General features: G+C 37.8%; 1 protein-coding gene across 26 annotated transcripts in view; it reads right to left on the bottom strand.

Annotated features, from left to right (window-relative positions):
* Positions 1-10141: 10141 nt before the first annotated feature.
* Positions 10142-27384, bottom strand: part of DLGAP2 (DLG associated protein 2) — a 452231-nt gene continuing 434988 nt past the window's right edge. For 24 of the 26 annotated variants that reach the window (XM_068183587.1, XM_068183591.1, XM_068183590.1 and 21 more), the window contains 4 exons: positions 19187-19278; positions 14730-14882; positions 13882-13899; positions 10142-12379 (listed from right to left, as the gene is read on the bottom strand). In XM_068183587.1, coding sequence (XP_068039688.1) covers positions 12161-12379; positions 13882-13899; positions 14730-14882; positions 19187-19278 — 482 coding nt within the window. In that variant the 3' untranslated portion in view covers positions 10142-12160. The remainder of the gene's footprint in view (positions 12380-13881; positions 13900-14729; positions 14883-19186; positions 19279-27384) is intronic. The other 2 variants (XM_068183609.1, XM_068183583.1) reach the window with 1 other exon arrangement.

Below are 27384 nucleotides of genomic sequence, written 5' to 3'. Positions count from 1 at the left end.
TATGTATATACATATATATGCATACACACATAGACTCACATAAATATATAAATATAAACATTCATAAAATTCTAAATACCAGATTTTAAAAAGATGTTGTCTATACTTCATAAATTTATAAATATTTTACAGAATTTACTTTGACATATTCAAACCCCAAAGCACAAGATTCATCTGCTTCCCTTACTGTTCAGTTGTGATTTCCTATCTGGCAAAACTGATTTAACACCTCTCTTATGATTGGGATTATGTCACTTTTTAATACACTGAATCCTTGATTTTTATGAAAGCTAATTTCCTTTTAAGATTTGTCTGAAGCAGTCTATTATAATATACTCCTCCAGGATCTGCATTTAAATTGATTTGTCACTATTTTCCATTCCATTGACCTAAGCCCTGTCCTCCTCAAATATTTTAGTTCCAAGCTCTGCAGTGAGTGTGATGGTGCTCAGGTGCAAGGAGGAAGCCTGTAAGTATGGCAGTGACAGGTGCAGAGCCTTTCTGACAAACTCCTCCATATTTCAGATAGTCTCACCTATGCAGGTGAGTTACTGGGGGTCACAAAGGATATGAGAGCCACACAACAATCACAAAGATTTTTGAAGAGACTCTGGCTAAGCAGGTTAATAATGTCCACTCCTGGTCAGGATCTGGGCTTCTCTTCAGGGGTAAAGGCTGAGATGATATTACTCCTCATGTAGATCAGAAATTTTCTTTAGATTTTTTTCTTAATTGTAGCACCTCAAGCAGCCTAGTGCCTGGTACTAATAAAAAGGGATATGAACCTCATACAGAGAAAAGAACAGTGCTGACTCAGCTACTATCGCCAATTTTCTGCAATTTCCTTATTTAGTATTAAGGTGTTTTATTCAAGAACAGCACATCTTTGTTCCTTTGTGAGCAGATAACCCCATAACACACAGAGAAGATGTGGTGACACTGAGCACTCACCTCCCCAAGTGCTGAGGCCAGCAGAGGCTCTAGCCTCCTGTATCCTTCTTCCTGGTCAGCTTCTCCTTCTGGGAAGAGCTGGGGAGCAGCACTGGCAGCTTCGGCAAGTGAATGCCTCTTTCACACTTGCAAATGGACAGTTGCTTATAAATAGGATCATCTGTCATGATGATCTAGGCACATCCCTTTCAGAGCACATGTGCAGCCAGGATGCTGGATGGTGGTTCCTGTGGCTCTTCAGGGAGTTCTGACATGTGGATTAGAGCTGCAAAGCCACATAGGATATTTGTGCTACCTTGTCCTTGCATTAAGTAATTAAACAGGGATTCACTACTTTTATCCAAAGAAACAAAAGCTAGACATTTTCTCTAATGATGCTAATGACCTCCTTCCAGGGAATGGGGAAACGATTTCATTAACACCTCATAACAATTCATTTGATTGAAACAAATCAGGTTTTTTTAATTTATCTTCTGAACTCTGTTCACTTATGTCGTGCTTTCTAAATATTTTGTAATCCCTTTTACTTTCTTTCAAATTTTTTCCACTGCTTTTCAATTCCTCCAAAACAGAATTTAATACTCTAACCAAAACTCAATAGCATTGAACAAAGTTGAACATGAACCTCTTAGCACACAGGAAATGTCCCTACATCCCCAGCATCTGATTTGCCATTTTCTCAGTGGAGTCACTGAGTAGTCAGCCAGTCAGCGTCACTTTCAAGCATTATGAAATATTTCTGCCTATCTCACTTGTTCACATTTTGTGTTTGACTGTTGGCTTGAGATCCAGAGGGTAATTTCTGCCATCTCAGACAGAATGTGGGTGGAAGTGGCTAAGTTGAAGATAGCAAGATTCAGAGAGTGTATATCCCACCATTGCCCAAATATGACAGTCTGGTTCCTAAACACAGGCAGACGACCAGGCAAAAAGCATCCTGCCCTGTATCCCAGACCTGCTGGTGTTCATACCTAGGACAGAGACAAATATCATCTTCACCCAAGTCTGTTAGAAGTCCTTAGACACTTGACATGGAGCAAAATGCAGTGCCCATGGAGATTTCTACTGAGCAGCCTGGATGGGGGAGGATGAGCCATGTTTCCATACACCAGCTTGATTTTTATCGATCTGAAGACTTCTTGCTTCTGTGGGTAATTTGTTTTAGCTTGGCTTGCAATGTCAAGCCCAATAATGTGTGCACGCTGCAATTTAAGATTGTGTATACATGGATGATTACACAGCACAATAATTTGTTAAGCCACACTAATTTAATGACATGCTAATACATTCACTATTAGATTTCCTCTTTTCTTAAGAGCATGTGATTTAGCATGTGTTGATTTAGCATCAGGTTGACTCTCCTTTAGCTTGTGATCACATTTTCTTTGCTCTGCTTTTTCTCAAAAGAATATTCTGTCACATCCGAGTACAACATTTAGTATAGCATTCAATACAGCATTTTTTGTTCTTTCCTAACTGAAATACATCACACTGAATTTAGAAAGCATGCCTGTCTTCTTGGGATCGCTGTGAATTTTTGGTCATATCCTCTGCAGAGCCTGTAACTATTCCCAGGTCAATGAATATAATACTCCCACATCAATGAAGTTTTTTTAGTAAATCATCAAAGCTGTCAATGAAATCGCTGAATAGTACTGAGAGCAGGTTAGATTTTTCTCCTTCTCACACTCCAAAAGGCCTTCAGAATTCACAAAAGGTCAAACATATATGCATATTTAAAATAATTTTTTTAGATGCATCAGTTTTAATTTTTAAAAAACTTCCTTTAGAGAATATTTTCCTAGTTTTATATGAAAATGGAACTGAATCAAAAGCCTCAGTGAAATGAAGATCTATCACAGCCTACTCTTTTTTATCTAATTCCTTAGGCCATTCATCATGTTAAAGAGAAAAATTAAATTGGCTGACATGACACGATGTTGGCAAACCAGCATTGCCTAGTTTTTATCACCGTGTTATCCTCTTCCTACCTATGAATTGCTTGTTTAAAAAGTCACAGCAAAATTTGTGCGAAGGATTGTGTTAGGGCTGCAATAGGTTATGTAAGGTACTTGTCTACATTTCAAAATTTTCACACTTCAGCTGTGCTGCTACAGTAAAAACAATAGCAGCCTTCCACAAACCCACTGTCAGTGTCAGTGCAGTTCACCTGGAATAAATGTTCATTCCAGAGCATGTACTCTGCACCTGATTATTTGGTTCAGCAATTGAAATAAAATATGTCACATCTATGCCCCAGATTTACTTGACCTTACTAGTTCATCAGCGATGCCTGTCCTCATTTATATGGGTATGCCTGTAATACTGAGCTGACATTCAACCATCTGTGAAGCTGTTGTACAAGAAACAGCTTGCTTGTTAGTCCTGAGATCTTTTCCAGATTGCAGGAAGGATCAGCTTATTTTAGGGAACTCATGAAGGCTAAGAGAAGTTAAGAGGCTACTGGAATTTCAGCTAGAAGTGATCAAGGCCTTAGTTCTGATATAATAGTACAGAACTGCTGGAAGTGATGCTCCATGCATTAACATCCAGTGTTAGGATATAGACAAAAACAACCACTAAGCTGCTCTAATGACCTCTCCCTAAATTTCATTCTCATAAAAACTGCTGACATATAGCTGGAAAATCTTGAGCCTTCCACAAGAGATATTAAAAATGAAAATTCCTTCATAGAAGCAATGAGCCATCAGAGTATCAAATGTTGAATTTTATTGGTCTTACTGTCAAGACCTTTCACAGCCTCTTTGAACACCACATGTCCATGGTGTACCTAGCACCAGTCATTAAATCAGGAGATGTCATCTTTCACCTCCAGGTGGTTCAGGATGCCAAAATTCATCACCTCTGTGTTAAGTTTTCAAACAAACGTTCTTTCTTGAACTCAATCCCTTCTTGGGAAGACATCCCTGAGGGTATCTTTCACTTCATTATCCCCTCTTTTTCTGGTGGCTGCAAAACAAATGACAGTTGATGGGATGCTGGGATGCTGTTCTTCATTTTAATTAAAAGCATCTCACTTTTTCCCATCAGTTTCTCTTCTTTGTCTGCCTATCTGTTTTTTCCAATCTGTTGGTTGGTAAGGTAAACTCTTCTTGGTAAGGGAAAATTTTCAGTTTATAAATGTACAATGTTCAAATGTACAAGTGATCTGTAGCTAGAGCTCCTAAGAATTACAATAGTATATATAATACATGAGAAATAAAAATCTAATGATTCAAGCAACTAGGCACTTTTCTATGCTAAATAAGTTTATATTTTTCATATTATTTCTGATACCTCCTTTGTTTAGACTAATCTTTGTTTCATGCCTACCACGGCTTTTGTCTAATCAAGAAATGTGGCAAGGTATTCATCAAATTTTCTGCCGAGTTGCTAAAGCCATTCCCAGAAGGAAACTTGTCTGACCTGAAAGGAGCTGAAACCGTGAAGTAGGCTAGAAGCTCTTTTTGGTTATCCTGTTGCAAACAGCAAAAACACACAGAGATGCTTCAGGATTCACTTTGTCAAAACAAATCCGTTCAGTTACTTCTGCCCGCTAATGACTGCTTACAAGTAATTCAGTTGTAGGGTTTTTACAAGCAAATGAGACTAGTATTCTTTCTGTTATGATACACAATGTTCTCACTCTAAATCAGTGGATGACATTCTATACTTATAGTATTATTCACTGTAAATCAAAAAACACTGATGAAATGTCATGGCTTATTCCATTATTTGTTACTTTCCATCAGATTTTATATGCATCTTCCTCTGATTACAGCTAAAAATCCTAACAAATTTATTTTTATAATTTATTTCCTAACACTCCAAAGGCTACAAGTCTAAAGTAATAGTTTAGTGTTGTCTACAAATTGCCTAGCTGGAAATGTCAGATTTTAACTAATGCAAAATTTAAAATGTAATAAAGAATGTAGTCTATTTTTTCTCAAAAAATTTAATTGCAGAATTATTTACAGGAGATGAACATAAACAATACATAAACCAATTGAAAGAGGCAGCTTCATAAAAGAGCCATGGGGCAAAATAGTGAAGCACATTTTCTTACAATCAGCTGAAGATGAGTAGAGAATCAAGAAAAAAAGAATAACTCAATAATAAAACAATTTTCAAATATGTCTTCAAAGTAACAAATAACATTCTGGTAAAGAAGATATTACTGAGAAGCAATAAATTATTGTAGCAATGAAACAACATACTGTACATTCAATTTAGGTATCCTGCATGCTACTAAATAGAATTTATCAAAAGAACCATAAAAGCATGAGAAAGAATTACATAAAATAGTTTAATTCTAATGAAGTGTAGCTTTATACAGATGGTGAATATTTGGCACTCAGTTCATCCTCATTGTTGATATGATTTCTTATGTATATATATATTTATATATATTTATATATACTTTTAATGATAACTAAACAGCTAGTTTCCTGGTTCTAACATTCCTTGAAGTTCTATAGGAGGCATTTAATTTAGTCCTTAGGCCACACTTGATTATTTTGGCATGTCCATGGTAAATGAAAGTATGAGTTTTGTCTCTGTACAGAAAATCCTGCACAGTCATAGTGGCTTTTCTTCAGGAAAGAACAGTTTTAGAGTATATAAGCCAGGCTACTTGAAAGGGAATTTTATTTCAGTCAGGAAATTAATGTATAAATTGAACTAAATAATACATACATGCTGAGCCCTTTTAAAATGAGATGGCCATTTTATTAAACCTTCAAAGGGTAAATCAAAGCATGGATATGAGCATGTGGATTCCATGGTAACTATAAACAAAGATGGCATGTCTTTGTGAGGACTCTCTTCAGACATTCAAATCTACTAGTGAGCCCTCTGCATGACTCTAACCTACCTGAAAGGAAGAATGAGCTCCTACAAAGTAATGGCACACTTGCTACCTTGAACGTGGAGTCCTTCCTACCTCAGACTTGCTGAGTCAGATATTGATCTGAATTATATTGATTCAGATCTGATATTTCTTTCTGGTTTCAGTTTCTGAGCATTGATTCTAATACAACTGGAATCAGAACTTAGCCCAGTGCTCTGCAATAATCCATCTCAGAAATAAGAAACTTGTATGACAGTGAAGCTTTTGGAATGGGAAATAGTGTGCTGAATGAAAGAGTGGCAAGGTAAGAAGAAGAAAATTCCTCATTAATGGACTGTGTTTGTGAATAATGACTATATATTCAAATAAGCCTCCTCCTCATTTATGCTTAGGTGAAAATATCCATGTTTTTGTACCTAGAGAAGTAAAAAATCCTGTCCAACAAAACCAATTTAGAAAAATAACAATTTGGCCTTAATAAAATAGAGAATTAAATTGCCAGCTGATGAAAACTGTTCTGTGTTTGCTCAGTTAAAGAGCAAGCTGTGTAGACAGACTAATTTACCTTAACTACGATCTAACTTCAAAAGCCCAGTTCTCTTCTGGCAATGAAGGGTAATGGGACAAAAGCTGGGTGTGGAAAAGTGGATCAGTGAACGTGCAGTCTTCTTCTGCCATCATCTTTTATGAAACACAATATGCATTTAATGAGAAAAGATCTGGAATACCATTTTTAGATACAGAATCATAGAATTGTTTATGTTGGAAAAGACATTCAGTAATGAATGCCATGGCCCCTTTCAGCTATTGGAATTTTATTTCATTAAGAGGAGCTGAATCAGCTCACATATGCTGGCCAAATTTTTTTTTTTGGGCAACATTCCATTTCAATTTGGGTTTTATACTTGCTGTCCTGAATAGCCTATTATGTAGTTAAACAGCTACAGCATTATGCCATAGAGGTAGCTGCATTTCAGAGATAAATTAAGCAATTTCTGTGGATACAGAGGGCTTAATTCCTGACAGGACTCTGTATATGCATATGAGCATGCCATGTTCCTGAAAGATGGTCCCTGGAGGTGAACATGGTGAATAGCTGCTGATGGGCCATGGGGCTGCAGTAGGCAGTGAACCTGCCACAGCCATCAATGTTGAGGATGAGCTGCAAGAAAGTGGCACAATCTACAGGAATGTGAGTGTTGACTGTGGTTCCTGGATCTGGTTCTCTGGAACCTTGACAGTGAAAAATCATTATGTGTATATATTGATAAATGTATATATCCTCTTTCTGCTCTGTGCAGTATGAAATGGTGGCCCCTCATCCACTGATCCTGTCCATGCAGAGAGAGGTTCCCCCATTGCTCTGCCATAAGAGAACCCTTAGGGTTGGGGCTAAGTCTCACGAAAGAGCAGCTGCCCAAACCAAAACACAATCATCATACCTCAGTGCTGTGCCCCACGTCATCCCTCATTTTAGCTGGGCTGGAGGGCACACTTGGGGAAAGAACAGGGTGCCTGGGGAAAGCTGCTTGTGCAGCAAGGACCCTGGATGGATCTCTCCTGCTAAGAAAGTGGGGAAAATGCACTTGCGAAGGGGACACTTGCCAAGATTCCTGACCAAGAGGGCTCAGCTGGCAGTGCCATCAGCTCCTGTGCCTGGCACCAGCCAGGAGTCTGCTCTGGCACCCTCCCAGGGAGCTCCTCCACTGCTGGGACCTCACTGCCATTGTCAGGAACAGAAAAGGCAGAGATTGTTCTGGAAGATTAATTTGATGCTCATCACTCCCTGCCTACTCCCTAGGGGATGGTATGAGCACTGATTGCCCTCATCTCTGCTTTGCTCAGGTCTTCCTCTTAGTTCAGTGAGTCTTTTCTTCTCCTTCAGCACAGGCTCAGACTGTGAGGTCCCAGATGCTGGAAGTGTGCTGTGGAAGGAAACTCCCAGCAGCATGGGGACAGGTGGGAGAACCCCCAACATCCCGCCATGCTGGGTTACCTGTCCCAGCTGCAGCCCAGCCTGGAGTTTGTGTGTTGGCTAATAAAGTGCTTGGAGATCCTTCTGGATGAAAGGCACTGTGTAAGTGTGGGTGTCAACCTGTCATACACCAGGAAGCACCTCTCTAGACATTAAGGGGTTTGCTGATATTCCTTACCTCAAGTGCAGTTGGCGGGTGGTATCCCTGCATCATAAGATGCTCAAGGAACAGTAATGGGAGTAACGTTGCTCCATGATTCATTTAAGCTCCCTTACACTGAGGCTCTGGTTTCCCAGGTTTTCAGTGCACACAGCTTGACACCTGGAGCTGCCAAACCAGCTTCAGACCTCAAATCAGCATGCACAAACCAGCTCTTGATGGGTCAGCCTCCAGTGTGCCCTTGTCACTGGTGCCAACTCTGAAATGCTGAGGAGGACATCAAACCCACCAGCTGGGCAGGGCAGGCTCAAGGCTTTGAGTGTAAAAGGCTGAGCTGGGCTGATGTGGAGGTCCACTGCTCCGGGCAAGGGGCCGGGGGCCTGCACGGAGAGGGCCTGGGACAGAACGGTGACACTGCCTGAGGTGCCACGAGGCCAGGAACCTCTCAAGGGCACTGCTTCCACAGGCCACGAGGAGGCTGCGGGCCCCATGAGACACCCCGCACCACGTGTGACACTCGTCACATAGCAGTTACTTGCAAAACCACCCAATAACCAATCATTCCTTGAATATATACTAGATGCAGTGCTGAGGAAGTAGGGTATTAATTTACTGATACAGCAGGATGTGGGCTTATTTTAAAACAAATAATTTATATTATATGAAATATATGCTATATCTATCTCTATATATGAAATTCACACACTTTCCTATGCACGCTTTAATTCCTTCCTGATTGATTTCAAATCTAATATAGTGTCAAGATTTAAGCATGAATCAAAATATCATTTTTTGGTATTAAACTGTACAACATTGTTCATGTTTGCATTCTGCCAAAGGCCATTCTAATCAGGTGGACATGAAATAATAAAACACTTCATAATGTACTTCACGAAATTACAAAGGATTTAAAATCTAAAAAAATATACAAAGGAAAAATAAGTATGGCAAATATCAACAATTTTACCATTCTGGCATTTTTCCTCATTTAAATTTTCTGAATTTTGTTTAGTATACTTTTGTTTTACAGGCAATGACTAAATGAACAGAGACTTTCTATAGATTTAATGTGTTAAAACACATATTAGCCCAATTAATATTTAATTAAACACTAGACTATTTTGCTATACTCAGCTGTTGTGAGTGGCTCTATACCATGAACTCTCAAAGGAGAAAGCATTCTAGTTCCTATCTTTCTGTTTATTTATATTCCACCTACTTTGGTTTTGCAACTGACTTTTATTTTTGTGATGTGGGGTCAGATTAAAATTGATCTGGATATATATTTATTAAGATATGGTGTTTCTCATGTCAGAGAATGAAGCCATCTGACTTTGATTTATTTGCAAGACAAATATTATAAGCATAATGTTATCTTTCTAAACTAACCAGGTGTACAATAAGTAAATTGAAATGGCTTATTTGCCTTAAAAGATAAAATGTTACCTGTACAACAATCTAATATATTGCATTTCAAAATGTAGTGTGAACAGACAACATTATCAAATTTGATGGTAGGCATTTCATTTACTTTTGATTTTTTCCAATTGTTTTTGTGGGTTTTTTGTTTTTTTTTTTTTTTTTTTTTTTTTTTTTTTTTTTGTTTGAACAAGGTGAAACAAACAGAAATCATAGATTTATAAATCTTATACTGAGAATTTTCTTATAACAGCATGGGAAATGTAGAATACAGACTCCCCCAAGTCAGCATTATTAGGCCAGCTGGGGTCTCAGTTTATCTGTAATCTGTTTGGTTTACAATTTGTCTTCATAAAGTCTAATTAGTGGCAGAATTAGGTACAGCTTGTCTTAATTGTATGACCTGTTGCTGCAGGTAGGAGGTTTCAAATGAGTAAAGTGATTCCTCCTGGAAGTGTACAGAAAATTAGATAAAATGTGTCAGCTGCCATATGTGTACAGGTGTGTGTGTGTCTCTATTTTAAATTTCTTCAATATAGGAAAAATACTGGCTTTGGTTTTGTGTGGATATTCTAATTAGGAGCTCCACTTTAACATACCACTTTTCAAGACTAAAGATGCCAGTCTCTGCATGTACTTCTTTACTTAAAATACTACAACAAATATAGGAAGTAGCATCAATATTGTACACTGCCTAGGATTCAGCTCTTTCCTTAATAGAAAATGCCTTGAAAACACAAGTGATGGGGAATATAATGTTTTCATCTATAGAAGAATATTTCAGGGATTTATTATTTTTTATTCCTTTTTTTCTCTTTTTTTTCTTACTTTTTTTTGCATTCTTGAAGGGTATACATTCGTCTTGGTTTTTGCTTCAAATATAGTTTAAGGCTATTTGGTAAAGTATATACCAGATACCAGGCTCAATTTACAGGGCTGTCTTCTCACAGGAACTTCTCAAAACTTCATCTCTAAAGATTCGTACTTTGAAGCCAAGCATGCTTTATCAGTTTTCGAAAGACAGAACTCATGCTTAATACCACACACTGTAGGATAAAAGAAGGAAAAAACCAAGCAACCAAACAAAAGAAAACAGATTTGAAGCAATGTCAGATCTGCATAACCTATGGTACTTCACGTTTTCACTCATCCGTCAGGCTGCAGGGTGTGTGGGATTTGGATTTAAAGTGCTCAATAGGTGAAGAACCAAAGTGCTTGAGTATAATTAAAGAATTGTTCTGCCTATGGCTAAATACATTGCATTTGTTAAAGCAGTTAAACAGGGAATGTGGTAGCTGGGGCTGCCTGTCTCACTGGCTTCTCATTCTTTTCACCTAAAATTGTGTTCAATAAAACTCAAACCTTGGTATTGGGGGCTGCATGTTGCTCATTTTATTGCGTCTTCACCTGAAGACTTCTAAGTGCTGGATTGCTTGGTTGGCTCTGGAAGGTAGGTGAAGTGGAATAATTCTGTCCTAACTTGTTTTAAATGAAAGCCTCTTGACTGTGGTAGCTACCACTTATCTCTTCTGACAATATGAGGCTTAAAAATAAATTACTTTCCTTATATTCCATGGCTGGAAATCACTTATCTCTTGAGTCAGTTTTTTTTTCCCCCTATGTCTGAAGCAAGCAAGAACCTTATTCTTGCCATAAATGATACTGCATAGAAAAATAGTTCTAAAAAAAAATACAATTGTAAACCACAGTTCACCTTTACCTTAACATAACCATTTAAACTTATATATACTTACCACTCACATTCATATTTCTTAAACTGTTTACAACATCACAACTGGCATTTTAAACAAGCAAGATTTTTTTGTTCTCAAGGATACCCTGGAAACTCAATTGTTATAACAATTTGAGAGTTTGAAATAGTACATGTAGCACAGCTCTTGAAATGAAAGAGAGAAGGTTTATAAAATAAATATTAACATGTAAAAGAACCGTTAAAAATGCAATGAATGGTCCAAAGGAGCGAGTATAACTTTTTCTTTACTCATCTTACTACAGAAGATCTAACTTTTTAAGGCTTCTGTTTTCCTTTCACCCATCAATCAAGTCCTCTTGCATTACAATTTTGCTTAGGTTTCAGAGTGTCGTTATACTGCTAACAGCAAACGTTTCTTAGTGGATATTCCCACCATCACCAGACTTGTATGCTTCTTGGTTTCTGATGAACTTTGGAGTTTTAGTGGCCGGATATCCCTGTTCATCTCCAGAAACTCGAATGAGATGAGAGGCCTAATGTTATTTTGCAGTAACAAAGATGAGAAGAGTGGCAGAGCGCATGGGTAAATGTGTTAGCTGGATTCTAGGAAAAGAAACTGAAGGTCAAGGAGATAAATGGGTTCTTTCTTTCCTGCTCTTTACATTTGTAGCACCTTCTACTTGAATTAGCTAATGCCTCTAGTGAATGGTGAGATGCACCCATTTATAGTTTGTTATTCTTATCCCTAATTATCACACATTTTATAAAAATATAAATAACAAAAAGTAAGCTGGGTTCCATCTCAAGAGGTGTTTCTTGTTGTCCTCTGAGAATATATTGGATAAGTCAGGTCTTGACAAGCCCTATCCATTGTAGCTGATTGTAAGTCAGACAATAAATACAAAAAGAAGTCGTTCTTGCGGTGAGCTCAGCAAATTCTGAGGAAATCAAAAGCATTCCACTGTGCTTATGGCACAAAGAACACAACATCAAGGGCATATTTAGTGGAGAGAATGAGACAAAAATTACCAGGTAAGTGACAAACTGTACAAGCATTTTGTTTAAAAAAAGGAACTCTGCAGCATTCTGTCTTTAAAGCCGGGTTTGAGCCTCTGGGATATAGATCTCAATGCTGTCTGCACGCTCTGTGGCTGAATTCTGCCGGAAAGAGGCTGCTCGCTTGGCAGCCATCAGCCGTCTTCTAGCTTCTTGCCGTTGTCTGTCAGGTAGGTCCAGAGATTTTTCTCTTGTGATAGGGAATTTTCCTTTTGGGGGCTTCTTTGGTACAGGAGGAGGAATCTTTCTTTCTTCCTGCAACAGGGCATTAAAACTAAGGGTGAGCTGCATGTAAAAGATACTTGTCAGCAGAGCATGCACATCAAAGACATGAAATGCAAAATACTGATTACATACATCAAGCATGCTCAGTTTGTGCTTGCCCATCAGCTGACTAATGGATTACATGAACAGCTATCCACACTAGGGACACTGACAAAACCCTCTTATTTGACAACCATTAGGCATTCTGCTGTCCTGTGCCTGAAAAAAGACTGCCCTTCCTTCCACCATCCTTGCAGGTATTGGCACATGCAATCTGCACACCTCACTTTCATATGGATTTGTTTGATTTAAGCTGACACATTATTACACTCATTATAAACAGAAACACACACTGTCTCTCCAATAAGAATTCAGCGCATCTGTGTGGTCTGATCAAGTGAAAAGACTCTCTAAGATTAGCAGGACAGGATTTTTGATTAAATTAATCATACTGAGTTTAGCCTCAGCTGGGTATGAGATAGCAGCTGTGTATACGTGTCTATTAGTTTAGTCTCCTCTAGGAATTGCTCTATGGAAACATTCAAACGCCAACCAGAGAGAGAACATAGGGCTAATTGTTCTGCTTGCAAGCCTGTGCCATTTTAAAGAAAATTATGCTGAAGAATTATCAAATTATAAAGTGAAGTCAGTCAATTTTATTACCAAAGAAGATGTAAATTTCTCTGCAGGTGTTAAATCAAGAATTGTTTTGACCATTTAGAGACTGTAAAATATCATATGAGGGCCTATAACCAAGGCATTGTACACTAATTTAAGTTAGAAGAGGTAGACCTCTGGACGTGATTTCATACCGTCTCCATTCAAAGTGCACTTGAAATTAAATGCAACTTTGAAGTTAAATCAGATTTTTTTGTTGCTGTTTTTTTTTTAATTTCATTTTTAATACTGGACTGCATAGCCCTGAAGATGAAGACTCCATAAGTTTATTTGTATAGGTAGAGTTATTAAGATAGATATTATTGCTATATAATTTCTTAAAGTAATGGTAATAATCCAGAGCATGGGCTGTTCCTTATGGAGAACACAGTTAATTTGATGCACAGCAGGATTCAAATAATACAAAAATTGAACTGATACACTTATGGTTTACAGATTCCTCATTGTTTGGTTTTTTTTTTGTTTTTGTTTTGTTTTGTTTTTATTTAGTTGAGTTTCTTTGGTTTTTTTAAACTAATTCTGACTCTACTATCCAAATGCAATAGCCAAGACTAAGTAACTAAGGTTATTTAAAAATATAGTTCTGTATTAAACAGGAACAGTGCAACAGCCTAAGATGCTATTCCCCATGATTGCCAGTTCTGCCTGTCTTTATTTTCTCTATCTACTGTTTTCATAAAAGCTCCATTCCTGTCATCCCATCTTATTTTCTTTTCCACTTTTAGTTATTTCTCTCTTTGGAATATCACTGTTGCTGTCACTATAATAATTTCTTACTTCCAGTTGCCACTAGTAAGCAAGAGTTGCAAACTCACCATCCACCAACCCGTTGGCTGAAAATTAAAATCCAAGAGGAGCATGAAGAAATGAAAAAGTTGTCAAAATGCCTCCTAATTCCTCCCAAACCAAACAAATATTCACCTGAGGCCAACAGTACTGACCCAAACCAAATGCTGTTTTCATCTGACAGATACAATAATGAGCAAGGATAGTGGGGTAGTCAAGGTAAGGGATGAAGTTCTAGAGAGGGGAAAGGCAATTTCCAAATTACACTGCTTTTATGGGCAATGTGTCACCTTTGGTTTGTAAGCATCATGTGGGGCATCTCCCCAGTAGTGCAGTTGCAGGGCAGGGGTGCAGCGAGTTCGCCAGCAGCACTTTGTCCCTCAGAAGTATGTCAGCTGAGCTTTAGTATGACCTGTGCTATGTTCTGTCACATGCTTTGCTCTCATTCTGGTTCTATTATCATTTGTGTCATGCAGGCAGGGTTAAACACTGCAGTGTTCAAGTTTTAGCTGCCTCAAATGTAGCAGAGTGCTGAATTTACCTTGTGTGAATTCTTGGGCTATTGACTTCTGTCTGAATTAATAAGAACATATTTCTGTTCTAGCCTTTAGAAAGTGAATCAAATAATTTGAACAAACGTGTCATGGAGTAAACTAGCTTAGCAAAATCCATTTTATTTATTATATAATTCAGCTCAACGTTGTTAAAAATGAAAAGACTCCTCACATCTGATGAAAGTTTCCATGTAAATATTGGGCCATGCCAATTAAATAATTCCCAGGGTTAGAAACCTAATGTGTTTCACTATTGTATTTAACACAAGGAGACTGCAGAACTACAAATGGGGAGTAAATGGTATTGTCCATGGTCTGCTTACCTTCCTTTCAGGTGATTCTATTATTTTCCATTCATTGAGTTTCAACTGGTGCAGTTCATCAAACTTCATGCTGACGTCTTCAATTGAGAGCTGCAGTAAGTCCCAGAAACCTGCAAGGTCCTGGGAAGTTGGTCTTGGCATGGCACTCGGGTCCTGTAGTGCACAAAGGAGAGAACGTGAGTACTCCGGGAGGCTTTCAGCGGTGTGCACTGAGGCAGGAAGGGCATGGTGCCAGATTTCATTGCTGCAGCACTGCTCAGTGCTAAGGCTCTGTGTGCTCTGCAGCTGGGAGCTGTGACTGGAAAACCGTGCCTCCTACACAACCCAAACATGAATGAGTTGGATGTCACACGCGAGCTTTCCTGAATTTGCGGCATGGGAAGTTCCTTAGCACCATATGCTGTGCTGACCTGCATTTCTAAAAAGGAACAAGCTGACAGCCTCTGTCTGCTGATTATTAAAGGCAAGGGGAGCATGGTTTGTATTCCAGCCAGCCCGAAGTCTTCCGGCTTAAAAATTAGATTCGCGGTAGCTGATTAAGACAAAACAATGCCACAAAGATGTCACCTTATGCTGAACTTGATGTTTGCATTGTCTTGGATTTTCAAATGTATACATGAAGTATGAAATCTTGATGGGATGCTTGGATTTTGTTCTCCAGGGAATTGAATCACACTCAGGACCTGGGAAGACATTACCGCCAGGTACTGCAATTAAGAGGCTCTATGTGCATAAGACTTAATGGAGCAAACACTGGTGGTAACAGTTAGCAAGATGACCCTGTATTTGATAATTAACCTGATGCCAGTGCTGGATAAAAATTGTATTATAAGGTAGTATGCAGACTCTTAACCCTATACTCTCTGAGCACTGGTACTAGTTCAAGAAGAGAGCTTTGCCACTTTATTAATAATAGGGCTTAATTGGTAAACATGTCTGCAAAGGTAATGAAGAAATGCCTTTTCCCTTCCAGGACAGGAGGAAGCCATTACGATGGTCTAAAGAATGGAGCTGGGAGAGGGAACGTCAAAACCATGCCAAACAGACTCTGGATCGCTCCCTTCCTGGCCCAAACCTGTAAAGACTAGTTTGCTATGCCAGCACCACTGCTGTTATGGCAGGCTCTGTTCCCCACCTTTTTCAAATCTAGTGGTCAAAGGAATTTTATATTTAAACACAACCCCACAGCTGTCCAGAACCTGGGAGATAAGTCAGCATTGCTATTGAATTACTCCTCTGAATCACACACTTCTAAGAGTTTTAAACTAGGAATTGCTGCTCAAACTTGGGTTTACAGATGCCACTGTGGGAGATTAGGTCACCCATATCTAGACCCCTACTAGAATCTGGCCAAGGACAATTTACAAGTCTTCTTCCCTTGAAGAAAGTTTCCTTTTAATGGGGAACTTCAGGGATTTAAGAGAACTGGCCATAGAGATTATAACAGACATCTGGGAAACATTACAACTTCAGATTAGTGTTTACTGAAAACTACTTCATTGGGTGGATCCAATTTGTTACAAAACAGTTTAAAATTTATGTCAGTGGGGTTACTTACTCTACAGAGGTCAATATTTCAGGTTGTAGGAACTGACTCCCTGTGTGAAATTCATGATGAGAGTCCCACAGCAGTCTGTCTTATCTTGCAATCTGTTGTCTCCTGCCTGGTCTCCTCACTCACTCTCCCCAGTTTCCTCTAAACAGCCAGAAAATGATGCCACTCATTGCAAGGGCATTGCCTTCTGAATCAAGGCTAATTGCTGTTCTGTACCTCTGTGTGCCCCACTCTGCTCACAGTGTTTGTAAAGACCATTGCCTCCAGCACAACTCTTGCAGAGGGCTGTGCCGTGTGTGCTCTGTACACAAGAGGGCTGCCTCCTGCTTCTTACACATCCACAGTTCATGAATAAATGATGGCACAAATGAGTACTATTACAGCCAACTAAGTTTTGAAAATATTGGCTTAAACCTGCTTCTTCTCAGAAACTGCTTATTTATTTGTATCTTGGAATTCAGCTTTGCAGCCTTCGTTTTGAAGGAGGTCTAAAGCAAGCAACAAGTACCTAGATGGTGCTCAAGCTGCTCTGTTTTAGCCTGCAACCATGACATACAAGCAGGATTTATGCTGACTAGAAAACATGGAGGAGGACATTTCAAAGAAAATAAAGGGTGTTACAAAAAGTAATGTTAATAATGCAGAAGATACTAGTTATTAATCAGTAATGATGTTTTTCTAAGCAGTTACTGGGAACAGTATACAGGAGATAGCCAGCCAGAGTCATAAAAAAGAAAATTTCATTGAAGTTTACATTTCTGTGAATTTACCCTAAGTGAGAGTCTTTGATAAGAACTCCTAACACGGAGCATAGTCAAGCACAACAATGTGCTATTTGAAGTTCCCATGATCCTTTAGAAAAGTCCATACGTGACATTCATGGTTAAATTTCAGTCTGATTAAGTATATTCCTCAAAAACCCTTGTTGCATTTTGAACTGGTAGGATTAAATGCTGTTGTTCTGTGTCCTACATTTAAGCTTATAGATGCTGAGCCCTGTCAGAGAAACTGCCATGTGGCAGCCCTGTACATGCTGGATGTTTTGGAGAGAGGGAATGCACAAGCTGGCAGCATTCACCTGGGGCACCGAGATGCTGCTTTAGGAGCCTATGGAAACCCTGCTGTAGGTAGGCACTGACTATTTTGCAACAAACTTTATCATTAGGTATAGGAAGAAAAGCCTCGAGGCATGAATGACCTACAGTCAGTTTTGCAGTTGCTGCTTTCTGCAAAGCCCATTATTTATTTAATGAAAGTGAAGGATATTCAGAGCCTAAATCTTGCAAGTGGGGTAAAGCCACTGTTACAGACTTCAGAGGTTTATTATCCAAAAGAGAAAAAGAGAAGTAAAATCTTGCCATCTCTTTGGTCGTGTTGTCTACAAAGTTGTAGATTTCTCCTTGCACTCTCTATTGCTTTTGCAGTAATGAATTGTTCTGTCCCCCGAACAGCTGATGGCTGTGCTGAGCAGGAGCTGCATTTGTTATTACAGTAATGCTCTCGAGCACAAGTGCTTGGTCCACTTGAAGATAAATGAAGTGGAGTGGAGGTTAGGCTCTCCAAATCTTAGTTTGCACAGCTTAATCAATCAGGTAATGGAGGGCATTTTTAAATTTGCAGAGAGAAAGTTTCAGACAATGATGAAGATTCCCTTCTTTTGGTATGAAACAAATTACTAGATAGGGAGCACAAATGATATAATTGATAATACTGATGTGCTCAATTCTTGCTTGTCAGACTTTGTATATTTCTTCTGTTATTTTGTAACAGCTTTTAAAATTATAGTTTTGACAGAGTTTTTGATAACTGGATTCTTTCCTAAAGAGGACCATGTATCTTAATATTTGCTATCAGAAGGTATGATATTTTTTGGCATTATTTTCTCAGTATTATTTTATTGCAGGTATTCTGAATGTTTCAATTTATGGATGGAAAGTAGCAAGTAGGTCTTTGCAGAATGGATGTTCTACCTTAGAAGTTATGTGACAAATCCCAGCTAGCAAAGAAAAGTATGTAAGCAGATGTGTAGGTTATGTCTGCTGTCATGCACACAACAAAATTCAGAATTGTCAAGATATGAGGTTTGGGGACAGTTAAAAGGAAAAGGTACACTTGATATTTGAGAGAGGCAAAGAAAGGTTTTCTACCACCAGCTGTAGCTAGAAGAATTACGTTCCTCTGCTGGTTGGTATCGTCTTCCCACAGTGTTTGTATCACTGATGGCTGCTGTCATATTAATGAAGATAACATTTAGAACTGAATTATTCTCTAATGAACTTCCAGAACAATAGCAGTAACCCTCATAAGTAATATAATGTATCTGTTCCTTTAGCCCCAGGACATCTCAAATATAATTGGCAACTCAAATTATCCAACTTAATTTGATGAACATTATAGATATCTCATTTCCATGATCAGTCCTATTTTCAGGTAGGTAGAAAGTTGGATCATGTATTCTCCACTATTCTATTTTACAATTTTCCACTGATTTTAATGTGAAAATTTCCCTCTTCCTTACGTGAAATATAGTTACTATATTAGGGTATTGCAAAAATAAGCCATAATCTTATGTCTCAGAAAACTTGTATTTGTTCCCTTCTCTTTTTTTTTTTTTTTTTAAGACAGCAAAAAGAGAAAAGCAAAACATAATCAGACTGAAATTACTGAAATTACAAATATGCTTAAAAAAATCTACCAACATCCTACATAAGGACTAAGTTTAAAAAAAGGGGGAAGTAAATGTGGAACATGAAAATAACATTTCAGAATGCTACTGCTCAGGTGCACTACAGTTGTTTTTGAAATAAAAATATTAAATTCTAAAATTTAAAGTGACATTTTTTGGAATATTATGGATGAATAAATTTAAACTCTTCAAGAATAACCAGGCAAAGTGACTTACCAGATTTTGCTGACAAAGCCAATAAAATTGCTGGAATTTCTGAGACATGAGGAGCTGAGCACTTCCAACAGCACTTCGGATCTTACCTAGGACTAAGGATACAGATGGATTACTACCAAGAAATGTTTTTTTGCAGTAAATACAATATCCAGATCAAAAAATGCAGGTGAAGTTCCTGGTTATTTTAAAATGGAAGTAAATATTTGGTTTTGTTCTTTGTGATTATACACATAAAACATTTTTTAAAAATACTGAGGTATAGGAAAACTCAGTGGCACCTTATCTTCTGGCAATAATGAATGAATAATAAATGATATATTAATAAGTCAAAACAGCTTAGACTTTACTTGCTTAAGGAAGTAGAAAAAACTAAGGGACTATATTCAGCTTTCTGAAGTGGGCATCCATCAATCCATATGATTTTGAAAACACTCTTAAATTTCAAAGTAAATGACACCTCTCCCATTTACATTTACTCATGTAAATTGAGAGCTGTTGCAATTGTCTTGCCTCGAGAACCAGTTGGATGTCTGTTCCTTTTGATGTCAAAGGCACATGTACCTTAGATTAGACCTTCTGGTTCTGCGATTGCAAAATACTTCACTCACTAAGCTTGTGTGAATGATTCTTGGGTGAGATCTCTTTATCTGTTCTGAGGGTAAAGTTACTACATTCAACTGTAATGTAGCATATTCCTACCATAGGGATTAGATCCTCACAGGAATGACATCTCTAAGACCTGTTTTGGTACACCCACTAGGAATTACAGGTTGTCTGCTCAGGAAGTCTTCAGCACAGGAGCTTCAGACAAACTGGGACACAAACAGGTGCTCCAGGACTTTGCTAAAGCAGCATCAGCTCCCGTGGATGTGTTGGTATTTCCTCACTGTCCATGTACATGCCCATACAGTATGCACTGGGGAAAATCACCAAACTCATTTTACTTTGTTTCCAAATGACCAAATTCATTAAATATGTTTCCAAGGGTCATCTGTCTAAATTAAAAATTTTGATGTGTTATAATCTGAGTTCAGCAGCTCAGCCATGTTAGGCATTTGTTTTTAGATGAGCTGAATTTCCTCCTGGAGATGCCTCTGTCCTTCTATTGACAGTACTACCTAAGGGGATTGGCTTATCTCTAAGAAATGAACTCATCTTGACTCCCACATCTGCTGGGATAAATACCACACTTTGGTAGGTGGCACCATGCTTTTCTATACCTTCCTACATATCCTTTCCTACCATTCCTTTCTTCTACATCCATCTCTATGATGAAAAAAAAACAAAAAAAAACCCCAAAACAAAACAAAACAAAACAAAACAAAAAACAAACAAACAAACAAACAAAAAAAAAAAAAAAAACAAAAAAAACAAAAAAAACCAAAAAAGCATTTTAAAAAGCATTATAAGTTGTGGTCTCAGTGAAAAATTTATTTTGCCAGAAGAGTTTCCAGATCTTTAAATAATGTTAAGGAGATAGAAAGCTGGGGTAAGGGTAGACAGGAATTACTCTGATATATTTTATTTCAACTTGGAGAAACCAAGTTTGATAATTCAAAAGGTATGGTAAGTGTAAGTGTGGAATAAATCTGGTACAGCACAACTGATCTTCAGCTCCTGATATAGGAAACATTTAAATGTGGCAGGGCTTAATATTTTGTTTTTATCTATAATAAGTACAAGAAGGCATGTGAAAACAGTATTTTGGTAGTAGATTTACATTTTAATTCTCCTTTCTTTAGTCCAGTGAAACATCTGCTCACCTGCAAGTAGTAGCAAGATATAATTTGAAAATTTTGGGCTCTAGGTAAAGTCTCAGTAGCTTTCAAGGCATGGGCTAATATGTAGAGCTGTGGTTCTCAATCTCTATTCCATTTTCTCTTAGACAAACAGTGTAGCTGTGCCTCAACACTAAATTAAACAGAAATATACATAATTCATCAGTCCTGTGTGACATCCATTGTAAAAGGGTTAAGTGGTTCAGGGCTGCATGAGTAATTCACTGAGGTTTGTTTCTGTTCTGTTGGCCAAATGAAATAAATCATTTTAATTGGTTTGGGGTTTTTGATCATCAAACCCCTCACTTTCCTCTACAGTGTTATTGGCATGAAGGAAGGAAAATTTGAGTGTTAAAACCTGAACAAACATACAAAAACATAAAAAAAAATGTTTCATTTGATCTGACACAAATTGCTTTAATTATGTTTTCAACATTTTTAATAAAGGCAATTACTTTAGTGACAGACAGTCTTGTAGCCTCCTTTTTTTCTCTCAGTGATCTGTAGCTTAGGACATTAGACAAACTCCCAGTGTGGGGTCAGAGGTCCTCCTTTTCCAGGATGAGGAATTATGCTGTAGCAGGTCCCTGACATCACTTATTCCATGCTATGTTCAATAATTCACTGGGCAAAAAAAGAGGTTGATTCCACAGGCTGATGATTGTAATGGTTGTCTCTAGTGAGTAAAGTTCAGTTTTAGTTTCCTCTGGTGAATTTTACAGTTCATAGCTCAAATACATAGCCTGAGTTAGTGACATTGGTACTCTTCTGCAGAAATGTAGATCCTGACAGAATCTATGTATGTCTGATATTTTCTAGTGAACCTCAGCTACCCGAACCCTCATATTAAATAAACATTAATTTTATCTTCGTTATCAAGAAGCATCATGTCAACAAGCATTAGTGATTTAAAGCCCAGTCAGACTGGTCAAGATTTAGGCACTGGCAATGTAGCATTTTGTTGGGATACACATTTTTCAGGGGTATAAGGCTGTGATGGTTGCATGTGCCACTGAGTCACAGTGCTGAATACACATGTATAATTTCAGCCTTAGAATTTACTAAAGATGTAACTCTGTTTCCATTTTAATAAGTAAATCAGATGTAATAAAACATAGAGGTTAGAATTTCTCATATTCATGCTACTCTGCCTTGCTGTAATTAAATTAAAGTATTAAAACACTTCAACTCATAATCTTTAGCACAATATTAATAGACATCCAAAAGCTTGTTATTAATTTCATGCATTGGGGAATTATTCTGATGAGTGCAGATTGATTATCTCCATGAAAGAATGATGAATGTTAGAGACTGAACAGATTGAGATGTTTGGTGACGACTAGAAGATTTTTCTTGTAAATAAATGATGATAAAATCTACCAATACACATAAATAGACATAATCTTTGTATAATCCATACACCTCCTTTCATTAAGATAATTTTGTATTTGCCTAAATGTCAGGAAAGAGTCAAACAACATTAATTCTGCTCCCTGAAGCATATGAAGCACTACATTTTTGTTGCATGGTCCTGTATGACTTTAGCTGTGAAGACATACAAAACCCTGACTATGACTTCAGTTAGAGTAGGCTCAGGATTTACACCCTGATTAGAGATTGTGTAAATTGCACATTAACACAATGGTGTCTTTTCCCCTCTATGTGTGGAATTGCTTGCGAAATTCTACAAAACCTTGCAATCAAAAATTATTTCATATCACAAAAGTAGAGAGGGAAAAGTTAGATCTGTCTTGATGAAATAGATTATAATCTGATGCTGTAACGCTGATCTTGATAGGTTAAAAGCTTTGTTCAATTGTCCCACTGCTGCACCAGCAGTGAGAAATTGCTAACAATCAATCTGCTTCTGGCATTCATTACTGTCTATTTAAATGACATATTTAAATTTAAATTTTCATTCAATTTGATCGTTTCATTCCCTCCCTATACTTGTAAATAAATTACTCCACAATCTGAAATAATATGCCTGGAAAAATATTGAAACTGGCATTTAGTTCACCCTCCTAACTCTAGGAGTAGGGCATGATATTTGTCTAATCTCTAAACTTAAATTAGTAATCTTTAGAAATATCATTTTACTATCAACAGAGCATCTAGACACACAAATAAATATATAATGTTCAGATGGCATTTTAGGACACCACAGCCCCCATCTGGCAGTGCTCTGGAGGGTAATGGGACCCTTGTTCACCAACAAGGGCTTGCTGGAAATTTGCTTTTTACCTCAACAAAGCTAAGTTCAAAAAGGAGAAAATTTCAGCAGAAGAATGGAAATGCTGGGAGGAATTATTGGATGCCACACTGTAGGACTTTACAGACTGTTTCAGTATAGTTGAGACATTGTTTAGTCATTCACAACACTCCAACTGGAAATTTCAATATCTCCTGAAGCATAGGTTTGTGAAAAGCATTAGAAAATGATGTCAGTAATTTCTCTTTGGTTAAAGGATAACCTATATTTGGTCAAACACCTAAGAAAGCTTTTATGGATAATTAATTCATGAATATACTAAAATCAATTGGCTGTGAGGTTTTTTTGTTGATTTTTATTCACCTAAAATTATGGGAGATTTCACTCTGTGTTTTCTATTACTATTCAGTCCTATTAGTAAAGCCTTTGCAGTACTGTGGAAATATCAGCTAGAGGATTAGCAAGGGATGGTCCAGTATCCATGGAATTAAGGGGAATGGGAGAGAGAGGTGATACTTTGTGCTCCCACTCTAATATCTTTATTTTTTTCCCCAGTAGAGATCACTTTACTGCTATGCCAGCAGAGGTGCTAACCACGAGGCAGACGATACCAGCAAAACATTTCTGCTGGCATAGTTTATCCTATAGTTAATGTTTCCATCTATCTAAGGATTTTTATGTGAGAGTAAACTCTGTAGGGCTGTTCTCCATAATGAAGTACTCCAGTGGCCAAGCAGGTGGCACTGAGAAACCCAGGATGTTGTCTCCTTTCCCCTGCCGAACCCTGCCTGCAAGCTGCAGGCAGGGACTGTGGTTCCCTCCCCCTGCTCTGCTTTCCCTGCTCCCATCACCGTGCTCATGGGATGCAGAGTCCTGACCCCCTCTGGTCTTCAATAGCTTTGTGACACTTGAAATTGTTTTTCTTGTCATCACCTACACACTAATAGCCAAACACAATTTTCAGGGTGTAAAACTGAAACTCCAGTCAGCACCCATGAGAAACACATATCTTTGCCTGGAGTCACCCTGTGAGTGCAGGTGACCAGATGTCTAACCCTGGGAACTGTTACAGACACATTTATATATTTCTTATATATAAATGAACACACACACACAAACACACACACACACACACACACACATATATATAAACAATAAACAGAACACAAATAACTGCCTCCACAAACAATATAAGAACTTTGCAGATACTTCAAAATAAAGCTCATGGCAACTGACCAAATTTAAAAAATGCTCTGAAAAAAAGAGAGAAGTTATTAGAAGTTATTTTTGTTGCAATGATTATCTCTTTTTCTAATACCTGATGAGTGAACTTCTTAAAACAACATTATGGAAGAAAAGGTTCAGTGAAAGAAAAAAATCAATGTAGCAATCAGAAAGCTTTTGGTGATCTTAGGGCTGCTGTGTGAGCACCAAAACTGAAATTGTTTTCTAAAATGCTGTTCTATTTTAACTGTTCCCATGTTTAAAACAAAATAGAAGTGGTATCATAAGGACAGCCATCTCCTATATGATGCAAAACTATATTCAGTCTTCATGTACAATGAATATATACAGACCAAGAAGAAATGATTCAGCATTAAGAATGACAATTTGAATGTGCAAACGTTGCTATTAAGTGTTTTGGGAAAAGTAGTCTTGCTGGAAGATGGAAAACAATATTTATTTGCTTTTGGCTCTGCCATTTCTGTTTATTTTCTTCAAGAACTGGCAAATGTTTAAAGATGTCAAGATACATTTCATACTGTGATGTTATTAAACTTAAGTTCTTGAGGATACACACCCTACAACCTCTGTAGCTCAGACTGGGGATACAAAATGTTTTAAAGACTCAAACGGAAAAAAATTATTCACACAGAGTTTTTAGAATGCTGTGAAGCTCATTCCCCTGCTGAAATTAAATCTTTGAAAACTTTCTTTTACTTAATGTCAGTGTTATTAGATGAAAGTATACCATTTGAAAATACTGTAATTTGGAAATTATTTCAGGAAGATCTCTTGAAATGAGTTACACACAATGAAAAATCGAAACTTTAGACAGTCAGCTGAACACAAATTCTGACCTTGCAAACTCTGTGTAGACATATTCTATAACTTTTTAACCTATGAAGAAGATCAAAACGTTTCCCCAAGAACAACTAATTAACCCTTTTTTGTTAGTGTAAAAAAAAAGACTTCAAGGATTTCAGTTGTATTTAATCAACTCTGTTATCAGGGAATTACTCTTTTTATTTCTCTTTCAAATTTGAGTCCCTCTGCAAACAGGGAAACAAAATCCAGATACTATGTTTTGTTTTTTGACTGAAATATTCTAAGTTAGTGTCACTAACTCCTAATATTAATAAAAATTACTGAAGTCCATATTGTCTTCATGTCCTATGTACAATTTATAGAAAACTACCTTCTTGATTGTAGCAAGCTGTTCCAGAGTATATCTGGAGTGCAAAAGTATAGGTTCACATAATGGGAAGGAGAATGGTTTTGCATCTGAGAACAGGTAGTCAGCTAAAGTCAGGTCATCCAAATTTTCCTCAGGTAGTACCCAGTTTCATGTAACAGCTCTAACTGCCTCTTCACATCTCCGAGTGAGGGCGGGGGTACGGATGCGAGTGTGTTGCCATTGCTCATTTCATATGGCTGCAGATTTGACTGGGGCTGTGCAAAAGGATGAGCTTACAAAGAGAGGTGGTAGGAGAAGTCCAGCTCTTGCCTGCAGACTCCTTGCTAGGAAAGAGAGGGTCTAACGCCCTCTGTGTTTCTCCCCTTTGCTCCCTAAATAATCTTACACTTTCAAAGGAGATCAAAGTCTTGCTCTTTGAACTTCTGCTTCAGACTGAAAACACTGATGTTCCTACATCAGTAACAGGTGATCCGGGAAGCAGGTGCTTTGGGATTCTTAATGATGACATTGAAACATCAGTATTCAGCACTGCAAAGACTTGAAGAACTGAACAATAGGACATATGTGAAAAAAAGAAGTACTGAGGAATAACCATTATGAAAGCATGGACGCTGCAAGACAGTCCACAGGCTACTCAAAGCAAAATATGTTGTTATTTAACAGGCCCTAGGAGGGTATTAAAGTCTTCACATATCAATGGAAGGGGAAAATTCTGAGCTCTGCTTTGCCATGATGAAAATAAGGACAAAACCCACAGTCCATAAAGCACCAGAGGCTGAAGGAAGGAAAACCGACCTTACTCACTGCCCCACCCCAAATTCTCTGTTGTTACTTGTCAGACTTGTGCACAATACAGCAGAGAAATATGACTGTAAAATAAAAAAATGATGATGTAAAAACATAGACATTTTTTGCTTTGAAAAGGTCAGTGCAAGAAATAGAAATTGGCCTTTTAGTCACCATGCTGGCCTGGCTCAAAACCTGAGGGTACATCATAGCAAGAACTCATTGAGGGGGAAAGAAGACGATCAGGAAACAGTAGTCAGAGGTGATGGTGAAATTTGTAAGAGTGCAGGGAAAGATGCTAGTAAGAAAACTTAATATGAATTCATTTGTGGTTGGAGAAAATCTCATCTGAGACAATAATTCAGATAGCCAGGGATTTAAATATTTATAAAACTGAGCCTGAAGAACAAGTGTAATTGACCTCAAAGGGAATCACAGGGAGCTGGCTACTGAGTCCCAGGACCACTTTGATATATTACTATCATTAGTGCTGTCTTGGATCTTGTTCCAAAATAGTCTACATTATTTTTCACTTTATCCCATCACTCCTTTCAAGGTGTCCACAGGACATGAGAGAATAATAATGATTCTTGACAAAATTGTAATAAGAAAATGCAGCTGAATTTTCTAATAATGTATATGCCTGTCTAACTGCAGAAGTACTTTAACTGTTGTTCTTGCCTGCTATGCTTTCTGTATTTCCAATAGGCTGAAGTGCCTGTAAAGGAATGGAAATATTTTTAAAATGGCTGCTCACTAAGAGGCAAAATTGCAGGTTTCAGGAAAACGGCAAAACAATGTTCATGTAAGACCACCCTGTGTGCTCTGGCAAAGGTCCAAGCACTGGAGCCATATAAGCCAATGGGAAGAATGTGTCAAATTTGGAGCTGTGGATGGAGCTATTGCACCATCTGAGCTCTATGTAATACCAGACTTTGATCCTGCACTGGACTCTAAAGTTGGCTCTTTAACTACTTTCACAAAAATCTTACTCTGGAAGGCA

The sequence above is a fragment of the Anomalospiza imberbis genome, chromosome 3 (genome assembly GCF_031753505.1).
Source record: "Anomalospiza imberbis isolate Cuckoo-Finch-1a 21T00152 chromosome 3, ASM3175350v1, whole genome shotgun sequence".
Lineage (NCBI taxonomy): Eukaryota > Metazoa > Chordata > Aves > Passeriformes > Viduidae > Anomalospiza > Anomalospiza imberbis.
This window is presented reverse-complemented; position numbering and strand designations above follow the sequence as displayed.